Genomic DNA, 27545 nt, shown 5'->3' with positions numbered 1-27545 from the left:
CATATGTATGGTTGTTTAACACCTTTCTTAAGGCTATGGGTGGAGTAGCATCTCATCTAATCATAACAGATGAAGATGCGAGCACGAAGGCTGCTATTGCTTAGATTCTACCAGGTACAACACACAGACTTTGCATGTGGCATATCATGGAAAAGGTACCTATGAACAGTTCTGGGATAGACTACACACGTGTGTCTGAAAGGATCTTGTGATGCCTAGAGGGGGGTGAATAGGCTCACTTCAAATTTTTCCTGAAAAACTTCGCAGCATTATTAGATGTGTCGGAACTTCCAACGCTGTGCCGGAACTTCCGATGGGTCGGAACTTCTGGTACAGGGTCGGAACTTCGGACAATAGAGAGTGAGCTGAACGAAATTCAAAATGCAACCTGAATCTGCCAATTCTATTTGAATCAAAAGATTGTAAATGAAGTGTAGAGACTACTGTAGGTGATAGATATGCAAGGAACCACACAAATTAATAGATCGACTTAAATCAAGTTTCTAGGTCAATATGAAAATCGAAGAACACAACAAGCACAAGAGATAAGGATTTGTTTACCGAAGTTCACTTCCACAAAGGAAGCTACGTCTACGTTGAGGAGCTCATAAAGAGCCGGGTTCTCACTAACCCTTTACCTCCCTAAATCAACCACAAAGGAGGAAGGAACATTGATGGCATGAGGTTCGACGTTTTAGCAACATGGATATGGCAAGATTATCAGATGGTTTGCTAGAACCAGTAATTCATTTTGATTTGCATTGCCACGTCTCACTACCTGTGTATAGAAAACAGAAGACCTCACAATCTGAAGCCCTAATTTCTGTGCAAGATTATCCATGTCTGAAAGATGGGATCACCTTTTCGCCCCATGGCTCTTTAGAGGACATGCTGCCAGCAAATAGGAGTTATGAGATAGTGACGATAGTCCGCAAGTAGCAACATTTCTTGCACACAGACATTACCCTGGAACAGCTGGAAGAGATTATGCTGCCAAAGGCAATAGATTACTCATAACACCACCCGGTACTAAAGGGGCAATTTTAGTACTAGGTGGTGTTATGAACCGGTACTAAAGGCCCTCCACAGGTTACAGTATATCTACCTCCATCACATGCACTGCATGGGTGGGATGGCAAGGAAGGCTCGCACGTGGCTTGAGGTTGTGGGTTCGAATCCCACGGACCGCGCATGATGTGAGGCTTTGTTTTTGTGCAAAACAAGTTATTACCAACCGATCCCATGGTGGTTTGGAACCGAAAGCAGAATCTCCAGTAGTGTGCCCTTCCTCTCCTTGTTCGTCAATTTGGTTGCCAGTCCAGGTCCCAGTTTCAGAGGAGTAGGCGTGCACAGAAAGAAACTCCCCGCCGTGCTCCACCTGGAACTCTGCCGGATTGTAAGTTATCGGTGCAGGACTAGGAGAGCCGCAAGGAGGCACGGCTTCCCATTCCTTTGTGGTCGGGTTGCACACGATATATAGCCCCAGGGGATGTGCCAGAGTATTCCTGGTGGTGCCCAAAGTTTCCCCACTTTGTATTAATTGGTGAGGATAGAACAATTTTGGTGCAATATGCTTTGTAAGGTTGCGCCAGGCCTTGGACACGCACTTGAACCGGCAGACGGACTTGGCAGGGACGCGGGAGAGGATCTCCACCAGGGGGTCAACAAGGAGGTCGCCCACCGGCGCCCGCACGCCTCTTGGAGCAGTCCATGCCACCGAGAGCAATCTGCGAAGCGGGGGACCGAGATGGAGATGTGAGGGAGGGAATGCGCGAGCTCGAGAGAAAACCGCGACCACGAGGAAGCACGGATGGACGTATGGACACATCTGATATGCTACTTGAACTAATACTCACTGAGGAAGAGATATCCCTTGAAGGTAACATATGTCATGCTCCCATCACTAACATGCTTAGGAAAAGTGGGAGGAATTCTTGAACCATCATACATAGCTGATCAATATGTATTGTATGGGAACACACTCTAAATTTAAGGTTTAGAGGAAGAACCAATTTTCTTTAAGGAAATAAATCTTAATGAAAACTCTTGATCGAAGCAATGAGGAAACTATTAAACTCAATGAGGAAGAAGGTGTTTGGGAGCTTGTAACTTTACCAGACAGCTATAAATCTATAGGCTGGAAACTAAATGTACATCTTATTGGAATTAAGACTAAACTCTTTGCTAATGGATTCACACAAAGGGAAAGTCTACTTTGTGGAAATATTGAGGTTCACACAAAGGGAATGTTTACTTTGTGGGAACCTTGACCTACACACAAAGGGAAGGTATGTACTTTGTGTATTTTGGTTTAGCTATATTCAAAGTGCATGCAATTGTCACCTTCTATCTTCAAAAAAACATATTATGTGATAGCCTTTCAAATAAATAAATCAATACCATTGGCGTGAAGCTTATTTAAGATAAGAAATTAATATTCCCAACTGCAAACTTTGTTTTTATTTCTTTTTCTCCACAACTTTCCAGCTGTACCATATTTCCTCCACGAATGTTGATTAAGACAAAAACCAAGTGAAGCTTCCATTCGTTGGAGCTCAAGGTTTATAAGCTATAATATTAATAATATGCAATTGATTATTATTTCGATAGGAGAAAAGTTTTCACAAAGTAATATCGCTTCCTGCTGGAATTTTTTCCACTATATTTTAATGTGTCGATTGACATTCTTATTACTTTAAATGAGTTCACATTGACGGAACTTAAAGCTTCTTTATTTTCTATTATTTGGATAAGAAAGTTATATGAACTTGGTCTATAATGTAAATAGAGATGCCCGGGATCGACGGCGGCGGCGGCCGATTTCGAGGAAGCAAGATCGAGTGAGGATTTGGGGAATTTCTAACAGTGAAACCCTCCTCAGGACGGTGGAGACTGGAGAGTGACCGAGAGCCTGATTGGTTGGGAATGCCCTGCCAAAATTAGGGCATGTCAAAACATAGTCATGCCAAAATTTGATTGCCAAAATGTGGGCAAAAGTTTTAGGATGACACTTGTTTGAGTGATAAAATATGGCAGCCAAAATTTCAGGGCGCGGCTACCTGTCGCTAGAGGTGACAAATCTGCGACCATCACCTCAATAAGCACGCTCTGGAGTACAAATCACTCGCGATGGGCCGCGTGTCAGCCCACTAATTAGACAGCTTGAATGCGATTTGTTGCTTTCCTATACTATTTCAATGCGGTTGATTGTCGTTGAGCAGGTGCATGCATGCAGAAAGAGATAAAACTGCTGATGTCATCTCACATGCAAAACTGTTTGAAATTAAAAAAACTATAAATCTTAATTCGAGCATCAAAATTAAATTCCGATTACACCATTAGATTTCTGACAATAAAAACTTCAAAACAAGATCCCACTTGACTATATTTGGACGAACTTTGTTTATTCATATTTTTAATCAAGGTTGTATATTTTCTGTGAGATATATACACGTAGAACAAATTCTACAAACTCACGGAACAAAACAATAATACGCATCAAACAAAATATATGAACTCAAAGAAAAAACGTTATACCCTTAAAATAAATTATACAAACTCAAAAACAAATATAACTGGTGCATATTTGGAATGCAATAGAGGACGAAAATGATGACATCACCCTCACGTGCAAAGAAAGTTTGAATATAAAAAATCTATAGAACTCTACATCTAAATTAAATTCTGATTCCACCAAGATCTTCAAAACAAGACCCACTTTGTATATTTGATAAATATTTTTATTAACTTTTTAGGAAGTTGGAAAATTTTCTCAAATATATATAACTAAAACAAATTTTATGAACTCACCAAATCAAATTATTATTGTTGATGGCAAAATAATTAGTTCTGATTCTACGAATAACTGACTATTTTCTGCGAACAAAAAAATTAAACATGACGAACAAAAAACGGTATAATGTGAACAAAAAGATTGAGCATCATGAACAGAACATTTGATTGTCTAGGAAAAGAATAAATAAAGGATAAAAATAAGAAAACTTAAGGGCAAAGAGAAAGAAAAATGAGAAATAAAAAAGAATAATTACATAGTAAAGTGTAGGAGGAAAATTAAAAAAATAAAATGGAGTTAGTATTATCAACATAACAGGAAGAAAGTATTTAAATATTTTCTAAATCATGCTAATCACAACTCATTGAGTGGTGTAGTGGTGGTTCAACTAACTCCCAGGTGAAGAAAAAATTATACGAGTCATCGAACAAAACAATTGTATACATCGAACAAACTAACTAAACCCACGGAGCAAAAATAATTATACATATTGAACAAATTATATGAAACTCACAGAACAAATATAGGTATATACAAAACAAATTATACGAGTCATCGAATGAAACAATTGTATGCATCAAATAAATGATATAAATTTGAATAAAATTGGAACAAGTGGCATGAATTTTGGAACAAAATATTATACATGGAATAAATTATACAAACTTACAAATATAAAATTTATACACAATGAGAAATTGTACGGACTCGCACAACAAAATTTAACTCATGTAACAAAAACATTTGTACTTGGAAAACATACATTATGCACATGTGCAACATCAAAACCTTTTCGGTCCCAAATAAGTTGGTGTATGCTAGAGTAGAAACTCAAAAGGAACCACTTATCAAGATTAAAAATAGTATAAGCGATATGTTATTATAATATATGAGAAAGTAAAATATTAGTTTTAATAGAGGAACAAAGGGCATATCGGAAACTACACAAAAGATGAAATAAGCGGATAAATAATAAAATAAATAAATAATGGATAACAAATAGAATGAAAATTGAAAAGAAGTATTTGATAGTAAGGAAAGGCTAAGTGAAATGGAAGATTAAGGAAGAAGAAGAGAAATAAAATAGAAAAATATGCATGCGTTTTCTAGTTTAGAAAACAGAAAAAATAGACAAAGGTCATAGTCCTACGTGGAAAGGAATGTATGAATGAGTAATACATATAAGTACAAATCAGAGAAAGAAGGGGAAAAATATAATAGAAAAATAAAAAAGAAGTGAAATGAATTGAAAAAGAAAAGGAAATAAATGTAGAAAAGAAGAAATAATGGTCATAATAGAGTTGTGTGAACTCGCGAAACAGATTATAATATAAATTAGCCTGCCAGTGCAAAGAAAAGAAACAAGTAAAAAAGAAAATCCCCCAAGAGAAAGGGAAAAGAACAGAAGAAAATATGAAAAAAATAATGTAAAGAAAAAAGAAAGATAACACACCAAATGAAATGAAGCAAATAGCGAATGGAAGGAAAAAAACAAAAAGGAAAACATGGGAGAAATGGCTGGACGGAAAAAAGAAGTAAAATGAGTTGCTTCAATGTCCAAGCAAGATGCTCAACCAGTGTCAGGGATGTCAGCCTACAAGAAAAAAATATTGTAAGGCATGGTACTCGTTATTCGTAAAAAAGTTATTTCTACTGCAAACTGCCATCATTTCAGTTCAAGTTGTAGTGTTCCATCCTGTGCATCAGACCTTTTGGTGTACCGAACAGTTAGAGAAACCAGACCTAAAATGATTATTGGGCTGAAATAAACAAATCAGCCCACACGTAGATCCTTCAGATGATAAATTGATTTCCATCGCATATGCGATGTATAGTCGCGGTGAAAATTTTAGATCCCAATTGGTTTGATGCCAAAACACAACTGCTAATATTATTGGGCTTGCTCTGATTTTAGTTTGGCACACTTTTGTGGCTAACCAATTAGGCCCCGAGTCATCAACAGATGGCTATAGGAAAGAGAGTATGGGCTTGGCCTTCAAGCTGTGCGCTTCGGATTTTGGGCTGGGCCAGGAGCCTGAGCGCATGGCTGGCCCAGGAGCCTGAGCGCAGGGCTGGCCCAAATTGGCGCAATGTTTCTAGAATTTTGCTCAAGAACAAATGAACGCACTAAAGTTAGTGATCAAGCAGTGCATGATCCATCGGCGAGCAAGCAGTGGCATGATGCCTGACTATTTTTTTAAGCTAAAACTAGAAACTGCAGCCTCAGCTACGTAAGCACAAATTGATCAGCTTATCAGCACCAGCAAAATGCATGTCACAGGGAAGCTTATTACGTCGTCAGTCTACCGTCTACGAGAAGAAAGGTAGTGCTCCTCTGTTTTCCAGCTGTCTGATGAGGAGCATAGACATAAGGAGTTATGCCTTATGCATGTCTATGCAACAGGAACAATATAGAAATGGAGACGATTAAGCAGTAATGCCTACTAAAAAACTTACGGCAAATCTGCATGTAAATGAGATATCATCTAGATTTGGTGTTACTAAACTGCACCAATGAATTCCTGCTGTACAGAGAAAGGGAACGAGATAGATTAAATGTTCCATTATACTTGAAAAACATACACAAACTGAAAATAGCGCATAATCAATGAACTTCATTTTAGGGTTATAATGGAGCTTTAGCATGGCTTCCCCAAAAGTTCCATTAGCTTGTTCGTTGCTTCAAGTAGTTATAGGCTATAGCTTATAGGCACCCTGCATCCAGTAGAAATAAGGCAGCTGGAATACCTTTCTTCGGTTCTCCAACTAATGCTGGTACCAACAAAAGATATCCACAACTACGCTGTCATTGCCGAGTAGATCCAAGTAATAATCCCACGGCTCACTGGCGTCACAAAGATATAATCTTCATTTCTTATTTTTTTTAACTAAATAATCTTCATTTCAGTTTTCCTATAAAATAGGAAGTTAAATACAATTGCAGATACAAAATTAACATGCAGCAAAAGAGATAGATAACACGACTCCTCATATCTCTCAAGGAAACTGCCTACCACCCTCTTACGTACGTGTGTCTAGTCAATTGGTCACATTTAAATTTCGAGCTACTGAAGAATTGATTATTAGATTAGGATGATTCAATTGGTGAATTAGCTGGCAGCTGCATCTGTTTACCAAGCATGGAAGGCAGCATAAACCATGTTACCCTTATGAACTAGCAAGATGACCCACACAAATAGCCTGGCTAGATTTGATGTTTTATTCTGTATGATTATTTATCCAAGATATAGTGATCTTACAATTGACCAATGCATTATTTTAAGTTTCCTTAACAAATTTATGAAATATATAGTTTCATATAACCTTTTCATGATGATGTTTCTACATACTCCATGCTAATCAATCTTATTAGTGTCTCTTAATTTGGGTATACCATGAAATTTAATAGCAAAACACGAAAGGTTATATTTGTTTGAATTTGTACTCCTATAAGTCTCTCCTTAGTAGCTAGCTTACTTTTTCTCATATTGTATTCATATAGAATCCTTTTTCTATTCTCAATATAACATTTATATTATTATAAATTGTATTTTATATGATTATTTTGTTTATTTTTCTCTTACCAATACATATAAAATATACTTAGTATTTCTTTCCTGAAAAATTACGTATTTATATCTATTTGAGATGGACTTTTTTTGGGTTTTTTTAAATAGATGGACTTTTTTTGGGTTTTTTTATTTCAAAGCCACGTGAGAACCAATTGTTAATTTTGCATAATTCTACTATCTATTTGCCCTGACCTTGGATCTTTAATTTTACTTAATTTCACAGTTTCTTGATTCATTTACTATTTATATACTTTTTCTAAAAATCCATTATTTCTAATATTAATTTGAAAAGAATAGAAAACATGGCATCAGGACACAACCACAACATCTCTATCATCGGTCTTCTCCTTCCCTTTGGGGAAATCGATTTCTTACTTTGTTTCTATCTCCTTTGGCCATTCTTTTGATCTCACCAGCAGCTATAAAAAGCATCTATGACTTTTGCCAGGTGCTTCACCAGCTCCTTCATATTCTTCGCATATGATCTACCGATCAGAACTACCGCCAGGATAAAAATTCAGGACATATTTGATCTCCTTAAATCATCTCTCTCATTGCGCCCAGCTGATTTTATGAATACCAATTCGTTCATAAGGTAATAATGGTTGTTGCTTTTGTAATAACTTAGTCTACTACAACCCTAATATACAACATCAATCGATTTCCTTTGCTTCTTTTTAATCAAACTTTGTATTGCTTAAGTATAGCTTAAGTACTCTCTGTGTTGATGTAACTTATCCACCATTATAACATGGGCCCATGGAAAATCAAATGGAATAGATCTCTCTCTGTCTTTCTAATTAACATGAAAAAAAAATTTAGCCCTTGAGAATGAACATGATAGGTATTAATCTTTTGTGGGGGCTGCTTCTTCCAAAGCTCTTCTCCCTTGTAGGAGCTTCCTCCAAGTTGATAATGCTAACAATGCCTCTTCATAGTTTTGAGGACCCTCAATACTTGTTGATGGCTGATTTTAGTACCATGGCATCTCCGTACGTAGCTCAACTGATAAGTTTCCTTGTGGTGGAACTTATCCATCTGGGTTCGAGTCCTTCACTCCGCGTGGGTGCTCGTATTTTCCTAATTTTTTAGTATTTAACCGGCACTACACTTTCAGTGGTATGCAGCATGCCTGTTGACAGCGAGGTGCTAGTGATGATTTCGTCAATCTTAAGAATCTGCTGGTTCAGTCTCTCGAAGGTGCTCATAAGGATAGGATTGTGTGTGTATATTCATTTCGAGTCCTCAACTCCATGTGGGTGCTCACATTTTCCTGAATTTTTTAGGATTTAATTGGTGCTATTTTGGTAGGCGACATGCATGTCAATAGCAAGGTGGTCGTCGCGACTTCATCAATCTCGAAGGTCTGCTAGCTCAGTCTCTCAGTCTCTCGGAGGTACTCATGTGGATAGGAATGCATGTGCATACTCATAGGATTGCATGCGCGTGTGAATTTGTGAGTTTCTACGGTCATAGTCTTTTTAAAATATTTTGGATATTAATTTTTTAATTATTTTAGTATATTTTTTATGTTGTCATGATTGATTTTGGCTTTACTATAAATACCACCATTGGATAAAATGTAGCTTTTATTTTCTTGTCGCTTTTATTTTCTTTTTATAAATCTTATCCCAAAGCTATATATGTATTCTTTTATGCCGTATTAGCATTCCATGCACTGTTTCTGTGAACCCATATCTAGTTTGAATGATTTTTTTGCGTTACCATCACAGAGTAGACAGGCACACAGGCAACACTTTTTTTTTTTGAAAGTACATATCGGAAACCAGTATTATCTGCGTAGAGGGTGCTTTTTTATTTCCTTTTGTTCCTTGCCTCCTTGTCCGGAAAGCAAATTGTTTCCTAATACTAATACACATCAATTTTTATTGTTTAAGACCCCTGTCAAAAACTAACTTGACAGTTTCTTAATGCTAATGCAACATGGATTGATTGACTTAAATAGCACGTGAACCATCCATGGAATTTACATATCTCTGGTGAAAACTCTACCGTTATAATATGGGTCTATCTTCTTTTTTCTTAAGTTCCCAATTTATATATTTGTTAATCTTTTTTGATACGGACTATGTGGTTTAATATAGAACGTGATGACTTCTTTTAACACTATTGTATTAAGATAATAGATAGACGAGGAGATCGTGTAAATTGTGCAGAGCACAACAATGAAAAGCAGCATTCTAACTGTTGGTACAACGCTGAAAACCTAACGTCCTTGTTAGTATTATGTAAACGAGGTATACCATATCGTATGGCACTTGCTTAAGTAACATCTAATTCATGAGTTTGCGGTGCTCTTCGTTTAATTTTGCTCCACAGAAAACAATTTTCAGCCAACCGTTGCAACAGGTTTGCCCCACAGTTTTTATTTCCCAGTGGTTTCAAGGCCTTTGCTGGAGAAAATCAAGGGAAGTAAAACACAATAGAATCGTCTGCAATCACACTGATTCATATGCAATCACTGCTGCGGCAGCTGACTGAAGAATCCATGCAAGCGGCTGGAGAGCTCACCAGTATTGTTCGCTGGAGGAGGTTGCGGGTGTTGTGGCAGCTGTAAATTGAAGTGGCAAGGCGTGGCTTGCAAGGTTCTGGCAGTGTGAAAGCGTGATCGAGATTGGCCTCGTTTAGTTCCCAATTTGGGAGTGGTAAAATTGACATTTTGCCATAAATACGCAACTGTAGCATTTTGTTTGTATTTGTAAATTATTATCCAAACATTGACTAATTAGGCTCAAAAGATTCGTCTTGCAAAGTACAATAAAACTGTGCAATTAATTTTTAATTTCGTCTACATTTAGTACTCCATGCATGTACCGCAAATTTGATGTGATGAGGAATCTTCTTTTTGCATAGTGTCAAAGTTGGGAGTTTGGAGGGAACTAAACATGACCTGAGACTTTGGCATGCAAGGAGCCTGTCGGGCACGGGCAGGGCAGGCAGCAAGCTTGCTCACTGGTTGCTGTCTCCTAGAGCTGCTGACTCGCAAGAAGGCGTTGTTCAACCTGGAAGCCCCTGAGCACGAGAAGGCGCTGTCTCTGATGTTCTTGGAGGCGATGAAGGGGCAAAGGCTCGACGAGATCTTGGACGATCAGGTCAAGGACAGCGCGCGATAGCGCGGAGATTGTTGAAGAGATCGATCGCAGAGCTAGCGCGCCAGTACTTGGAGATGAGTGGCGAGGAAAGGCCATCCATGAAGGAAGTTGCGGACAAGCTTGGCCGGCTGAGGAGGATGGTGCAGCATCCATGGGCCGCGGATCAGAGTAGTACCGAAGAGACCGAGAGCTTGCTTGTGCTGTCGTCGTACGAGGCCAACTCGGGGTTTGTTGGCAGTAGTGCAGGAAATTTCTGCATTGACAAGGAGGCTGTCGTGAGCCTAGAATTTGGGCGTTAAGTAGCAGTAGATTGATTTCAGAAACAGGTTATTACCATGTTGTGATTTACTGATTTCCATATGTTTGATCACATTGTATATACTGAATGTTTATCTGGTAGCAGATCGATCTGCTTTGCTCTGAAAGTGTGATGAAACTGAAAGACAGAAGCTCTACGTGGTTCTATGCATTGTTTCGAGCAAAATTTTAGAAACATTGCGCCAAATTGGGCCAGCCATGCGCTCAGGCTCCTGGCCCAGCCCAAAATCCGAAGCGCACAGCTTGAGGTCCAAGCCCAGATACTCTTTCTTATAGAAAAAGGACCCATCTATTCCCTATCAAAAAAAAAAGGACCCATCTATTCGCTCGGTCACTTTCCATCTCCTGGCCCTGTAGAAATCCCCCAATTCCTCGGAATCGCCCGCCGCCGCCGGTGTCGCCGTCGTCGATCCCGGCCATCTCCTGGTGCTGGTAAGCTCTCTCCTCCTCCCTGTTGCCGCGGTTTCCTCTCGCGCTCGCGCATTCCCTCCCTCACATCTCCATCTCGGTCTCCCGCTTCGCAGACTGATATCGGTGGCATGGACTGCTCCAAGAGGCGTGCGGCCGCGCTGGGCGACCTCCCTGTTGACCCCCTTGTGGAGATCCTCTGCCGCGTCCCTGCCAAGTCCGTCTGCCAGTTCAAGTGCGTGCCCAAGGCCTGGCGCGACCTCATTGCCGACCCTCACCACCGGAAGAAGCTGCCACAAGCCATGCAAGGACTCTTCTGCGTGACGCCCGACGAATCCTCCAAGGCATATAGTTTCAGCTTCATCGACTTGGCAGCGAGATCCGTGCCTCCGGACATCGACCCGAGCTTCTCCTTCCTGACGGAACTGCCTGGGATCCAGGCCCTCGTCTTACTGGGTTCCTGCAACGGGCTTATCCTCCTTGGGCACCGCCAGGAATACTCTATCACATCCTCCTTGGCCTATATCGTGTGCAACCCGAGAACAAAGGAATGGGAAGCCGTGCCTCCTTGCAGCTCTCATAGTCCTACACTGTTAACCTTCACCTATTTGGCTTTCGATCCGGCAGTGTCCTCTCACTTCAACTTGGTCCAGTTCCAGGTGGAGACCCACGAGGAGTTTCTTTCTGTGCACACCTACTCCTCTGAAACTGGGACCTGGAGTGACAACCAAATTGACGAACAAGGAGAGGAAGGGCAGCTGGAAGGATGGCATATGGTCAGGTTTAATCTTGCAGACCCTAGTCCTCGGTGCCCCTTTATCAATGGCTTCCTGAATCTGCTAGTATGGGACGATGATGAGATGAAGATAGTTGCTCTAGATGTGCAAGGCAAGTCAAGGAGGATGATCCCGGTGCCACATGTGGCTAATAGGAGGAGCTGAATGTCTTACTTGGGTGTATCCCAAGGGCATCTGCATTACATGACTCGAGAGAAAGTAGATACTCATGAAGGGAAGTACAAACTGTCCATTTGGGCTCTTCAGGATTATGATACAAAAGAATGGGTGTTGAAGCACAATGTGGAGATGTGACTGACAGAGTGAGGGATGGACAAGAGCAAAATGCTCGAGCGGCAGAGAGGAAAACGCGGAAACCGGGAGGACGAGGAGGCTTACCAGAAGCCGGCGATGGGCGGGGACGGCGGCGGCGGCGGCGGCGGGTGGCTGCAGGCTGGCTTCACGGGTGTGCTGTCCCCGAATCGTAGGTGCAGTGCAGCAGCAGCGCGGCTTCAGGCTGAACACAAGTGCAGAACGTGTGAACACCAAGGGGTATCGCTGACCATGCATGCAGTGGAGAGTCAAAGTTGCATGCATAAATGCACAATAAAGAAAAGGAAAAGAAAATGCATGCACACCCGTGTGCAGGGATGGAGAACGAGCCTTGACGGCCAAGGGTGCATGGAGCAGCTAAACCTAGCAACTGCAATCTCAGCCTACGTAAGGCGTAAATCATCAGCAATGCATGCATGTCGTAGGGAAGCTTATTAATTACGTTGTCAGTCTACAGGAAGAAAGAAATCGACGTCTGGAGATCTGCAAAAGGGCACCACGACAACGCAAGTGGAAGCATGTTAAGATTAAGAACTTACTCTTAGTAATACCAGAATAGGCTGGCACTACTTTCCTGTACATGTTTGAAGGAGAGAGAACCAGCCCAGGCATCAGCATCGTCAACATCCATTTCGGCGGCTGCATTACCAAGCATGCATGGAAGACAGCATAAACCATGTTACACTTTGAGAATGAGGAGGTCGTGTAAATTATGCAGAGCACAAACAATGGCAAGCTACATTTTTCTCTTTACCTTTGGTACAACGTTGAGAGCATAATAACCTTGTGAATGATTTGTAAATGAAGTAATATCATATCAGATAATACCTGCATAATAAACAGCTAATCCATGAATTTGCGGTGTTCTTCATGTGATTTTCAGCATGACAGCAGATATTACAGTTTCAAGTTTCAACCAACAGCCGCAGGAGGTTTGCACCTGAGCTGCTTTTCAGTGGTTTCAAGACCTTTGCACGGCAAAACCAAGGGAAGAATAAAACCCAATGGAAGCATCTACAATCACACTTATTCATCTTACACATGAAGCCAGATAGAGGAACAAGCACAACTCCTTACTAAAGCAGCTGTGTGCTCAGTGCTCACTATGAAAATAGAGTTTCATGCTCCCATGTAAATGATACGGGTCATACTCACAGTTAGACACAGCCCTTAAAACTGCGCTAGCCTACCGGTTCATACATCACCTTTGACCCATTGCAATATAAGTAAATTTTCATGCAAATCTCTGGCCTAGAGTAGTGGCCGAGTAGCTCCTGACAAATCTGATCGCTGACAGTAACTGAAGGATCGAGAACTAAGGTGATTGTTTTGAGCGCTTCCGTCCATTTCACAATAGGAGTTTCAGAAATGTGAGCTCGCGTTCAGATCCTGTCAATTGACAGATCTTCACTTCCTGGAGAGAATTCAAGTAGAGCTCCTCAGTTTTCCAGTTTTGCGGCTGACGGCAAACACAACCTGATAGCAAAATAGTTTTGGCCTGAAATGGGGAGCATAGAGATAAGAGTATAAGCCCGAATGATTTCTTGGTAAAATTTTTAATGCCTATTAACAACAGGAACAACATAGGAAAGTGGAGACGATTAGACAGTTAATGCCTTCTAAATAACTTATGGTAAATTTGCTGCATACAAATGAGATATCATTTGGTGTGCACCAATGAGTTTCTGCTGTGTAAAGAAAGAAAATAAGATAAATTGCATTTTCCATTAAACTAAAAAAAATATGCCAACTGAAAATAGCGTGCAATCAATGAAATTCATTTCTTAGGGTTTTTTTCCCTAACGGAGCCTTTAGCATGGCTTACAGAAAAGTTCCATTAGTTTGAGTATTCGATTCAACACATTAAAGCATATCATGGACAACGTCCTTATGGCGCTTAATTGGGAACCAACATAGAGATTCAGCCTTTCATCACACTTTCAGAGCAAAGCAGATCTTCTAGCGGATGAACATAAAGTATATAGTCTAGAAATAAACTATGAGAACCAGATCAAATCCTAAAGTGTTACTATTGGTCGAGCCTTGGTGCACTAAATGGAAATGCTTCTGTTGTTTTCCAAGCAACCAAAGTATTGGGTAACAGATAAAGTGAACCGAAATATGTAATTACCTTAGTTTCTTCACTTATCTTGAGCTTCAGCTTCCTTATACTAGAAAAAATACGAAGCAGATGGAATACAAAGGGTCCAAAGGTATGTCCAGTCGTTAATAATCCCAAGGACAGGCGTAGCTCCTCAATGTCGGGAAGCAAGGTAAATGACTTTTGCCAAGTGCTGGGAGTCCATCACGTTCTGTACATAAAGACGCAAAAAGTTCATTCATAGCAGGTGAGAAATACAACTATTTTCTAAATAAGTCATTTTCTCATAAGGAATGATTGTTACAAAATGCAGCAAAATTGCTTCAGACAAGGTCATCAGATTAATGGCATAGCAGATCTCCATGGTCAAAAATCACAATTATGTGAGAATTATACACTCACCCACTTCGTTCCACAGTTTTGGGTTGACTATTTCCCAAGGTACACACACTACCCCTCTCATCTTCAGTTTATGCCCTTGACCATAAGATATATAAGTGTATCTATTATGCTAACAACCAAATGCAGTTCAAGTAATACCATCTTCATTCAACAAGGTACCAAGCTACATTAAATTTTACAAAAAGGAAGGCAGAACATAAAGCATCTAATAGCTTCTGATAAGGAACCACAGTAAGCCTACAGTTAATAGGCTTGAGCAAAGTAAATCAGGTGAGAAATTTAGATACGAACTGGGGTATTAAAAAAAATCTCGCCATCACCCGAATACCCTAGCAAACTCATCTCCTTTCAAATGCTATTCGACATTCAATTCGAAAAAATGGAAAAAAATGTTTCAATGGCAAATGTAAAACAATTCAGGGGGAAATGCAGCAACGTTGTCATCTAGCATGATTTCACAACATTGAATGCCATAACACCATCGATAACAGTACCAACATTAAGCCAATGTTCTCAACTACTGATCTCAATAGACTTTATATTTGGCACCAAGACTCTGTAGTTACACAAGAACTCTGTTTTCGATTTTCTCTTGAGTGTCTTCCAGTTTTGGTCCACCTCATTGCGCATTTGATGTGGTATCCAAAGACCCCACTCATTGTTCTCAGATAGAACACTTACATCCTTGTGTACACCCGATGCTTGCACTCATGCCCATGTAAGATCAAAGGTTACAACATTAACCATAACCATACATATTAGGTTTGTATATGCCTGTAACTATAACTGATAGTCCTTTCGCCAGCCCATTTCATTGATATTGTAGTTTACTTGGTAGACTGTATTAAGACGTAACAATTGCTACTATTCTGAACTCCAGACCAGCTGTCACAAATTTAACACTAGCTTGCTGGTTGTCCGTGGTAATTTTTCAATAAAGAAGAATTTCAAACAAATTATTCTAAGAGACAGAGAAAGTATACTTACAGTTGGAGAGATGATAAGAATTGGGATCTTCCGAAAGCGCCGCAGTAGCATCACAGTGTCCCAGTTGTATGGATAATAATAAGAGTTCAGACCACAGAAGATTCTTAATTTCCGTAGCTGTGGGAGCTCACCTAACTGGACCGAGCTCATATCATCATACGTATCAGCCCACAGGAGCATTTCCAGAACTGGAGCAGATATGTCTGCCACTGGTTGCCTTGGCTTACCAACCATGAAAGCAGCTAGAGACACTCAGTTTTCTAAGCATTGGCGCCACAATGGTGAGCTGCTGCAACCCTTCAACATAACCCAAATCAAGACTGGCGAGAGACTCTGAACGAATAGCGAGATTGGACACACCTAGAACGCTGTAGACACGGAGCTCCCGCAGCGACGGGCACCGGGCTGACGAGAGGCCGTCGCCAAGGTCGCGGGGGCCGTGGAATCGGACGCGGCACAGGCGCAGCACCGTGAGCTTCGCAAACACGCCAGACAGCGGCAATGCAAGGCGAAGGTAGCCAAGGCGGAGGTCGATCCGTTCGGCCTTGTCAAAGCAGGGAAACTCAACATCGCCTCTAGTCCAGGGCCTCCAGGCCCGGTAAAGCGCACCATCCTTCGCAGGCGCATCGTGGAAAACGAGCTCGCCGGTGAGGCGTGGCGCAGCGAGGAGGAGAACTGCGGCCGCGTCGCCCGGGTCGGCGTCGCCGGCGACGATGTACAGCAAGTGGAGCGCGAGGGCGGGCCAGATCGGCGAGGTCCGGGAACCGGAGCTCCGGGAGGTGCGCCCAGAGGCGGCGCCAGCGCCGTGAGAGGACGCTGGTCCGCGCGGCGGCCGCGGCGGACGGGAGGCTGAGGAGGACGAGGAGGAGCACGTTGTCGGGGAGGGCGCTGAGGAGGTCCCCCTGCGCCTCTACACCGCCTCCTTCGTCGCCGCCGGCGACGAGGTCCGGGGGTGAACGGGTTGGGGGGGGGCGGGCGGCGGCTTCCGCCGGATATGCAGAGCGCCGCCCCGGAATTTCTCTCAAACGCCACGCATCGTCGATTCAACGCCGTCGCGGCGATATCACCTCTAGCTCGGGTGTGTTGGATCTCTCACAGGGTTAGGGATTTCTCGGCAGATCGCCGGCGAGAGCTGCCGTGGTTGCAGCCAACCACGGAGAATTGGTGTTTCCGGTTTTGGGAGGGAGGGAGCTAGAGCTAGTAGTAGTGGCAACTGGAGATCGCCAAGCCACTGGCCACAAGAACTCACGGGCCTCGGCGAATTGGCCAGGCGGTGTCGTGCCTCGGGCGGCCCGGTAGCCTGCCGGGGCTCAGGCCCAGCCAAGCTACCACCGTGCCCTGCCTGGCCCGGTAACAGCGGTCCCCCATGCGAGGCAGCCCACTCGGCCACCTATAGTGCCAACTAATAGACCAAACTGTTCCTTCCATCCTTATTTCTTCTCTAAAAGAGAGAGGGTGAAAAGGAAGTTCTGCCTGTTCCAATTCTTCCCGCCGGCGAGCTTCTCGATCCCCTCGCCTCCGCGAGCCTCTTTTGCTTCAGCCCAAGCTCTACCATCGTGCCATGCCTGGCACGGTAACAGCGGTCCCCTCAGGCGGCCCACTCGGCCATCTATAGCCCAAACTGTTCCTTCTGTCTTTATCTCTTTGCTATAGAAGAGAGAGGGCGAAAAGAAAGTTCCGCCGGTTCCAGTTCTTCCCGCCGGCGAGCTTCTCAATCCCCTCGTCTCCACGAGCCTCTTTTGCTTGGGGTGGTTGAGGGGATTGAGGATCTTGGCTGGGCGATGTATATATAGGTTCTAGGATAGCTATTAGTCTACAATAAATCTCCCTATGGTCAGCTTCAATGGGGATTTCCTGTTCCTTGTCGCCGGCTCGGATGCCGTCATCGTCTTTCAGTCTTGGTGTGGTGTCGGTGGTGAGGTCTTTTGCTTTCTCCTGAGCTTCTCAACTATTGTTTCTATCGTTGGCGATATGATTCTGGTGGTGGTTGTGTTCGTGGTGCTCGACAATGGTGTTATATGCGTGGGATTAAGCATAGACGATATTTTCTTTGAGATTTCCTTCTGCATCAATGTTCGATGATAACAACACCGGCGTTAATCTCACAATCCATGGCATGGTTGCTGGAGTATTCATGAATATATTTTTGGTGGCTTTATGTAGCTGTCCGAATCTTTTGTCCCTCTAGAACGCTTCCGGCGATAGTGATGCTGTCTCTGAAAATGGATCTGTGAGGTTTTCCTTATGCCTGCTCGAGAAATCGGGTAGGTTAATCTCCCATAGGGTTACTTTGTTGCTAGTATTGTGGGGTCATCAGCGTTGCTTGTGGCATCCAATCCCATAATCTTGGCGAAGTTTTTGCCTGGGCGTTCAACGATTCATGTGCACATCTTTTGTGCTGGCTCATGTGGCAATAAACTGAAAGCTTCTTCGTCGAAGTTGAAGTAGGATTCGGCTTGAGGCTGCAAACTTGGTGTTTGTTTTGGCGTCGAGTGGTGGCTCCGTTCTCCGACGACGAAGAACATGGGGAGATCTTTGTAAGGATCAAAATGTAATTTTGGTTTCAATCAAGAATGTCCTTGTAAAGAAGTTTGTGTAAATGTTTCTGTGAATCAATAAATTGCAACCTGGTTCTCTCTAAAAAAACCAATAGGCCAAACTTAGAGCATCTCCAAGAGTCTCTAAATTCTTCCCCAAAACTATGTATTGGGGGTTCTACTAATTTTTTTCCCAAAATCATACCATTCCACAGCAGATCCCTAATATTAAATTCCCCAATATTTTAAAACTTCCATGTCAGCACGCGTGGACCCTGAGCTGGACTGCCCCTAGATCGATCCTTGTGATAAAACTCCAACTTTTGGAGCTACTAAATTTAGTTTTTGCCTAAAAACACAACAAAGATCTTGATCAAAATGGATCGGTCTATGTTTGGACATGACATGCACGGGTTGTATGGTAAAATTTGATCATGTCTTAACTTCCAAAATTGATGCCAAAGTTGGCCAAATGCAAATAAAACATGTCACATTGAATCTCTGAAAAATTCAGCTAAGGACTGAATTTTTTCCGACTTCGTGGCCTTCTATCTTCCAAACCAAAGTCCAAATCAACAAATCATTTATAGAAGATTTGTTCACCTATAATCTTTCTCAAACTTTTGTATTTACTGATTGAAGGGCTTCAACATGAATTTTTGAAAAAATTGGATCGAAGTCCTGACCTTGGACTATCACGGCTGTTAACTGAGCCAGCTGATTGCGGCCTCGGCCCCGACCACCGTCAGAAGGGCGTGCCCACCATGGTGGCCGTCCCGGTGAGGTGGAGCTCAGCGGTCATCCCTACCACGGTTTGGCAGCCTGATGATGAGTTATGATAGAGGCCGCCCGCGGTGCATGGGGCGACGAGGGCGGGGTTTGCGGTCGGCGGCACCGTCGCGGCGCGGCCGCGCTCGGCTTGCGCCTCCTGCACGATGATGGAACGTACCTGGCGAGCTCCACTTGATGAAGGGTCCGGCAGCGGGGTGCTGCTGGTAACCTCGAGGTAAGAGGCCAGAGATGTCGTAGCCGGCAAGCCGCACATGCTTGACGGCGGGCTGGAGTCCACCCAGCGGTGGCGGCGGGGAAGAACGGAGTCGCCGCCGAGGAGAGGGGGGTGGCCGACCGCTTGGGGGTGAGAGCGGCCGGGAGGGTGTCCACCAGGGTCGCGGTGTGGTGCGCCGTCGACAGGGAGGCGAAACGTTGGCGCAAGGAGGATGGGGAGGGAGAGTGCTCCATCTTCAGAGAGCAACAGATGAATAATCCATCATTGTAGATGAGCGGTTTGATGGCGCCCGCCGCGATGATGAGGAGCGGTTCCGCTCCTCTAGCGATTGGGGGAAGCGCTAAGCTCGCGCAAATTTGCGGGGAACGGAGGCAGGATTCTATTTTAAGGGGCTTAAACTTTTGGAGTTGCTTTTAGCCTTCTTCTCTGATCACCTTACTTTTTGACCTTTGCTCCTGCACCGCCCTAGTCTCTGGTAGTCATTTTCATTGAAATTTTGGAACAGATTTGTTCTTTTGTGTTGGTGATCCTCACATTTCATAGCAGATTCAACAAAACACAAAAGCTGCGGCATGCGAACTGCGCGAGATTTCAGCCCCTACGGTTCAAAAACCCAATAGAATGCTTAATGCGCTGTTTTGCGTAACTGGAACACAAATAAAACGTACGGTGCAAGACGCAGTCAATCTCGTGCAAAGGATGGAAACAGAATGATGAACTTCGCAAAGGAGATCTTGCAAGTTGATGCGGACACAATTTTCTATTCTGTTTCTGTATTGCAGAAAAAAAAACAGCTGAAATCATCATCTATGGAATCACCAGGGCAAAATCTTATTGCAACCAGCAAGTCTCATAACTGGATAGCAGAACTCTTCAATGCAACACAGTATCATCTAGTGAATGCAGCAGTTGAATCAGCTTATTGTAGTACAAAGAAAATGCATGTCGTAGGGAAGCTTCTTTCAGTCTACCAGAAGCAACAAAGCAACATAACTTGGTAATATGTAAAAAATGCATGACTACATAAAAGTCTGCAAGAACTATCACTTCCTTAGTAATAACAAAATGATTTGATAACTACTTACCTTAGCCCAATAATTGCAGCAACTGCTGAACTAACAGTCTGAATGTTGGATCACAACTGTTCTAACGTTACAAGCTAAAATGGTGTTTTAGCATAAGTTGATGGTGCATAACATTGGCCAGTGGCCATGAATCACGCTTCAAGCCAGAAGTAAAACAGTGTTGGACACTTACTATGACCATCTAGTGTTAAGGTAGGGTTAAGATTCCCCTATCAAGGCTACAGCCATACGACTCTACTTAGCAAGACGCGGCCCTTAAGACTGTCCTAGCCTACAGGTGTATACATCACCTTTGCCCCATTGCGATATAAATAAATCTTCATGCAAGTCTCTGGCCCAGAGAGACAGAGTAGCTCCTCACACAGCTCCTCGTCAACAATGGCTGAAGGGTCGAAATTTACAGTAATTGTTTTGAGCACTGGCATCCATCCCAATAGACGTTTCACAAATGCGAAATCACAATCACAATCTGCAACACTCAATCCACAAATGTTCAATACTTCAAGAGAATTAAAGAAGAGCTCCTTGGTTTCCCAGTCATGCGGCTGATGACAAACACAACCCAGTGAACAAGCAGCTTCTTCCTGAGATGAGGATCATAAACATAAGATCGGCTAACTGCTCAATGAACTTTTCAATGGCTATTGACAACAGGAACAGCATTAGAAAGTGGAAATATTTTAAACAGACAGAGACACCATCTGAACAACATAAGGCAAATTTGGAGATGAACGGGATATCCTTTGGTATTAGCCAATTGCGGCAATGAGTTCGTGCTGTGTCGAGAAAGGGAATTAAAGAAAATAATTTTTCCACAAAATTATGACAATTGCAAATAGTGCATAATTGATTAATGTCGCTTCCTAGGGTCTCAACAGAGCCTTTAGCATGGCACCATGTGAAGTATCATCAGCTTAAGTACTAACTCTGCGTAAAGCATACCATCAGTGAAACACTTGATTCCAGTGTGCGAAATCTGCACTGGCCCTTAATTAGGAGCCAAAAAAAGATATGCAACTTTTCATTAAACTTTTTGTATGCATACAATATCTTCTAGAATTATACCATGAAGATAATCAGAAACCTAATTCCTAAAGTACCACCAGCAGTCAAGCATTAGTGCTTCAAAATGAAAATCATTCACCAATTTCCAAGCAACCAAAGTATTTGATAGCTGATAAAGTAAAGGGTACCTCAATGCCTTCATCTATTTCCAGATTCAACCTTCTTATACTGGTACAAATCTTAAGCATATAAAAGACACAAGCGCCAATAGCATGTCCACATGTTACTAAGCACAGGTGTAAGTTCTCAATGTTCGGGAGCAAGGTTGTACCTTCCATCAAGTACTGGCAGTTAACCATGTTCTGCAAACTCATAAAAGGACACAAGAAAATTTCATAAGCAGCAAGAGATAAAGCAACTTTCTAAATAAGTAATTTTGTCACAAGGAATTACTGTTACAGAAAGTAGCAAAACTACTTAAGACTTGTTCTGCCAAGTATGACACAGATCTCTCTGGTAAAAAAAGTCATGATTACTTGGGAACTACACACTCAACCTGTTTGGGCCTCAGCCCTGAGTTGAATATGCCCCACGGAACACACTATACCTTCACTTTTGAATTCATGTCCTTGACCAAATGTTACAATTATACCGGTGCATCTATGTGAACAGCTAATAAAAAGAGGTTGAAGTAATGCAATCATTCAATAAGGTAGCAAAGTACATTAGATTTTATAAATAAGGAAGACTAAACATGGCTCATCAATAGGATTTAATTTAAATGAAGAACTTCAATAAGCCTACGACTGATAGACTTGAGAGAAACAAACTGAGCAAGAATGTTATATAAGAAATGGGGTGTGCTTAAAAATTACCATTTGTGGTCATACCAGAAAGGATCATGTTTGACATGATGATATACACGGGTAGGGGTGGCACCAATAAAAAAAAACCTTCTCCATCGTTGGCCAGTTGAAATGATTTGGACATATCCAATAAAGACCTCTAGAGTACTAAGGTAAGGCACGGTAACGTAAAGAGAGATAGAGGTCGGCCAAACTTAACATGGGAAGAGTTTGTAAAGAGAGACTTGAATAATATCCAAAACATTATCCATGAATATCACACATGGAAATTTTACCACTTAGGCGTGTTTGGAAGACCAGTATTTGGTCTAATACCTCTGTAAAATACAGAGCCTAGAATTTCCCAACGCGACGTGGAGAAGGTTGCTTGGATGACCGGTATTCCAAAAAATTTTACCGTCAGTTTAGGCTATTCCAACCGGAAAAAAATTATCTCTCACCAGGCGACACTATTTTCCCGACAACTATCGGGCAGCGCTCGACGGATGGAGGTCACTCAACCGAGGCAACCTGTGGCGATGAACGTCATGCTTGCTTTTATTTCTGCTCGCCAGCCTCAATCCTCGTCGGTATCATCGTAGCTGACCTCAGCTACCGCCTCCGTCGTTGACTGCGGCCTCGATCTGAATCTTCGTCGTCGACGGCGACCTCGGTCCACGCCTCCATCAATGATGATGGCCTCGGCCCTCGGTTCGTGGGGCCAGCATTGTTCGCGGGCTTCTATCTGCATGCCTTCAATTCAGATCTGTCAGAAGAAGCTGATTTCTCATAAGCATCTCCAGATCGTACGCACTCCGCCTCGGTTGCCTCGTCGCCGGCCGCGCTCATCGACGCCAGCGGGAAGAGAAGTCCTGAGTGACTTGAATTGATGGTCTGATCTACCACCGTGACTTGACTTGAAGAGACCTCTGCCTCCACCGTGCGGCTCAAAATTGATGGTCTGATCAAACTTGTTAGAGCACCAGTTTGAGCAGTGATTTGAATTTCCAGCAGTTTCATGCTCCAACTTGATGCTTGGATCGAAAATATGATGTCTTGATCTGAGATTGCTCCAATTTGATCTGACTTTTCCTGATCAACGTCTCGCCCAAGGAGAAATCTCGAGTACTATACGGCCGTTAAGATCTATGGCGATGCTGAAATCATCGACGACGCCTAGCACCATCCGCGGTAGCAATGCAGCCTTCCGATCAGCGATGCAAGGGTAGGAACTCATCTCTTCAGTTGACTCATGACTGCTTCACGCGTGAGTCTGGGAGGCCGGAAGGTTCTACCCAAACAGCATTTTCCAGGTGCAAAAGATATCGATGGTAGCCTTGTGCACAAGATATTACAAGTGGAAATGTTTTACAGGTGAAAAAGAATACGATATGCCAAACAGGCCCTTATACATTTCTATTATTTTTTATCCTTTTATGGTTGGACATAATTGGTTTTAATCTCTAACATAGCTCAATTTACCTTGAACTAAGAGGCTTTGTTGCCGCTGTTTGTATCTACAGATGTAGATGACTATATATCATACTGAGCACATTTCATTTCAAACCCATACCGCATTTTATTAGGAATGCTTTTTTCAATTACCAAAAAGAAAACCATTCAGGGGGAAATATGGCAGCATCGTCATCTTGCACGATTTCTAAAGATTAACATGCTGTAACACCATCAACTCATCAAGTACAGTACCAACACCAAGCCAATCTTCTCAACTACCGATCCTGATAAAGACTTTGTATTTACTGCCAGAACACAGAAGCAATATAATATTTTTTTTATTTTTCCTGTCCTATAAATTAGCCAATGAATGTAAGGTCAAGTATCACGATAGTGACCTAACCATACATATTTTATTGATCAGTGCTTGGCTCCATTAAGATCTACTCCCTTTGTTCCAAAATATAGGTCGTTTTGATTTTTCTAGGTTTATAGATATTATTATGCACCTAGACATACACTATGTTGATTTGACCCGTTGCTGTAACTGATGTAGATCATTTGATATTGATTTTCTGAAGAAGCAGGAGACCTCTTCCCATCTCCGCTGTCGCTGCCAGCTGCTTATGGAGACGATAATGGTGCCAAACCAGATGGAAATGATCGGTGCACGCTGGTACTTGCACTAGTGTCAATTCATTTATATCCAATTCACTTTGCAGCGAATCTAGAGTACGTTTGAGTAACGTCGGTTACTCAATTTAGCTGCTAGAGTTAGACCATGTAGCTCGATATCTAGCTAGCGTAACCTAGAGATGGGTTAGGGTTTGCAAATAAATTGGGTTCACCTCCCGTGATATGCGACTTAGAAGAGCCTTAAAATTAGAGGAATTCTAATGTATTGTTTGCCCTTTTCTTGTAGGCACCGGTAGTGCTTCCACCAGGGATGCTACGGCTCTTACAGTTGCTGTGGTGGTACCTTCCTCAACTACAATAGTATCTTCTTTTCCATCCACGTTGGTATCAGAGTGGGACGAGGTCGTCATGAATTTGAAGAATGTGAGGAGAATCTCCACTCGTGGATCCATCCTTTATATTTTATTATTACGTTGCAATTTTAGATAAGTGAAATAAAAACTCCGCGCACCAAAGTATCCCCATTCGCATAGCCATCAAAAAATTCCGGCCGGTCTACCACTCTAAGATCCAATAATGGCATCCACTAGGATCCAATGGCAGGCCTACCTATGCGTGGGACCCATGGGGAGAACAGGAACTTTGTGCCACACTTACAGTTCGAGCCTGTAAAAAATAATACTTCAAAATTGTTACGTACATGTCTTTGTTCTACTTATCTCGTTGCAATTTTCCCTTCTGCTTTGCAGTGTTTGCTAGAAAACAAGGGTGATCGTTCCAAATGTCAGCCCTACCACGAGGCAGCCATCAAATGTTTACGTGGAGAAGTTTCGGCACTAAAGAACCAAGCCAAGTGTTTACGCGGAGAAGTCCTGGCAGCAATCAACCGAACCAAGTGTCATAAAAAGGATACACGATCTCGTTGTGGTGATTAAAAAGAACACCTAGAAGTTAAAAAAGATCTTTGAAAGATCAGGTCAATCCTTATAGTTAGTATCGATCATCATGATGTTGCTATTGTCTGCTTGGTTGCACAGGGTTTACATAAACCCAGCAGTACGTACGTGTTGGTTGCATTCTGAAGTCTCTGTCATCATGTCGCCACCGGCTGCCTTTTTCTTCCCAAAGGAGGAGCAACTTATTACGGCGTCCAGTTCTGTGAGCATCGGCGCCACAAGGTGCGGCCCCTTCAGATATGCAAATCCACACCGATGAGATGGGACCCGAATGAATGGTGAGATATATTTGGGACACCCCTGGAGGCTAGAGCGTCGTCGTAGGCGTGGAGATCTCGGCGCGACGGGCGTCCCTAATTAATTTGTCCGGTTCGGGCCGGACTGAGGAAAAGATTGAATCATTTTGGTTGAAACCCAACCCTTTCCACTGATTGAATCATTTTGATTGAATCATTTCGATCGATCGCAAGATGTTGGGCGACACCTGCAGTACGTAATTCGCCTCTCTGCAGCTGCTACGACGACAACCCTTTATTTCCACCCCGGCGGCGGCTGCCTCTGCCATGGCTGCCGCAGCTTCACCCGAGGCTACAGCCATGGCTACGGCCGCGGCTACCGCGACGGGCAATCCGATGGCTACCGCCGTGGGCCATCGGAGCTTGGAGGTGCGCATGATGCACGCGCCAGCTGATTCGCTTCGATTAATTGTTGGTTTGATCCGTTGCTGTAACCTAGCCGTCGATCGATTGATACTGATTTCTGATTCGAAGCAGGAGATGAGCTCTCACCGCCTCCGCGGCCGCTGCCTGCGGCTAACGGAGATCATGGCGCCAAACCAGATGGAAAAGGTCAGTTACTTTGCAGCGAATCAAGATAACGTTCGCTAGTACTTTCCCATTCCAAATTTCAAATTGCAGGTCGTTTTGACTTTTCTAGATTTATAGATATTGTTATGAAACGACTTATAATTTGAAACGGCGGAAGTATATCTTGCAGCATCTCACGGCGGAAGTATATCTTGCAGCATCTCCTACATGTAGCTAAGCAAAGATGGGTTGAGGTTTATTCGATTGAGTTCTTGTGATTGTAAGCAACATTTTTTTGGGGTATAGTGTTTATTTGCACGTAGCTCAATATTTACCATAACCTAGCGATAGGTTGAGGTTTACACATAGACAGAGTTCCCGGGATACGCGACTTAGAACTTATGTAACTTTAAATAGAGATTCTAATGAATTTGCCCTTTTCTTGTAGGCATCGGTAGTGCTTTCACCAGGGATGCTACGACTCTTACCGCTACCGCGGTGGCATCTACCCCTACTACAAGAGCATCACCGTTTCCATCCTTGTCGAGATCAGAGTGGGATGAGCTCATCATGAAATTCAATAATGTGAGGATGCTCCACTTGCCAATTCTTTATTTTTATTAATTACTACCTAGCAATTTTAGATAAGTGAAACAAAAACTCTGCATGTATGCCCAAATTATCCCCACTCGCGTACCCATAAAAGAATTCTGGGTGCCACTCTAACATAGCTAATACCACCCATGCATGCATCCATTGAGACCCAATGTCAGGTCTACCTACGAGCGAGCGAGATCCATGGCAAAACAGGAATTTTATGCCACATTTACAGTCCGAGCCTCTAAAAATTAATATTTACAATTGTTCATACATGTGTTGTTTTTGTTATTTCGTCACGCGCTCTTCCTTCATTTTGCAGTGTTTGCAAGAAAAAAAAAAGGGGTGACGCCTACAACAATAAATGTATGCCCTACCTTGAGAAGGTCTTCGAATGTTTACTCGGGGATATTTCGGCATTACGTAACCGAGTCGACGGTGAAGTTTCCGCAACGACGAAGCGAACCAAGAGGTTTGTACAAAAGGTGGATGATGTTTGCGTGGTGATGAAAAAGAACAACCTTTAAGTTTAAAAGAAATATTTGAAGATCAGGTGAGGCCGTGAGGGAGTTTGCACATATACAGCGCGTTTTGTCGAGAACATGCTAGGGTTTACATAAACCAAGTAGTGTACGTGCGCGTATAGCATGCTGAAATCTCCCTACTGTCCTCATATGTCGCTTCAAAATTACTAAAAATCTCGTTGAGCATGAGAAACTATTACAAGTGCTGCTCTTTCTGGTGTGTGGGTGTATAGCTGTGTGTGTATTGACAGTATGAGTGCGGCAATATTTTGGTCAGGGCTGAGCTAGGT

General features: G+C 42.8%; 1 protein-coding gene and 1 long non-coding RNA gene across 2 annotated transcripts; one reads left to right on the top strand and one right to left on the bottom strand.

The window, feature by feature from the left end:
* The first annotated feature begins 11113 nt into the window (after positions 1–11113).
* LOC101765622 (putative F-box protein At3g16210) lies at positions 11114–13157 on the top strand. Its single transcript, XM_022824125.1, has 2 exons — positions 11114–11228; positions 11321–13157. Exon 2 carries the CDS (start codon positions 11336–11338, stop codon positions 12143–12145), a length of 810 nt encoding a protein of 269 aa, XP_022679860.1. The 5' UTR covers positions 11114–11228; positions 11321–11335; the 3' UTR covers positions 12146–13157.
* A 190-nt stretch (positions 13158–13347) lies between these two features.
* LOC101765215 lies at positions 13348–16989 on the bottom strand. Its single transcript, XR_001163355.2, has 3 exons — positions 15804–16989; positions 14445–14625; positions 13348–13811 (listed from the first exon to the last, which is right to left on the bottom strand). It is a non-coding gene; the product is annotated as an uncharacterized LOC101765215 (long non-coding RNA).
* Positions 16990–27545: the final 10556 nt, after the last annotated feature.

This window comes from Setaria italica, chromosome II (genome assembly GCF_000263155.2).
Source record: "Setaria italica strain Yugu1 chromosome II, Setaria_italica_v2.0, whole genome shotgun sequence".
Taxonomy (NCBI): domain Eukaryota; kingdom Viridiplantae; phylum Streptophyta; class Magnoliopsida; order Poales; family Poaceae; genus Setaria; species Setaria italica.
Note: the sequence above shows the minus strand (reverse complement) of the source record. Positions and strands in the feature narration are given on the sequence as shown.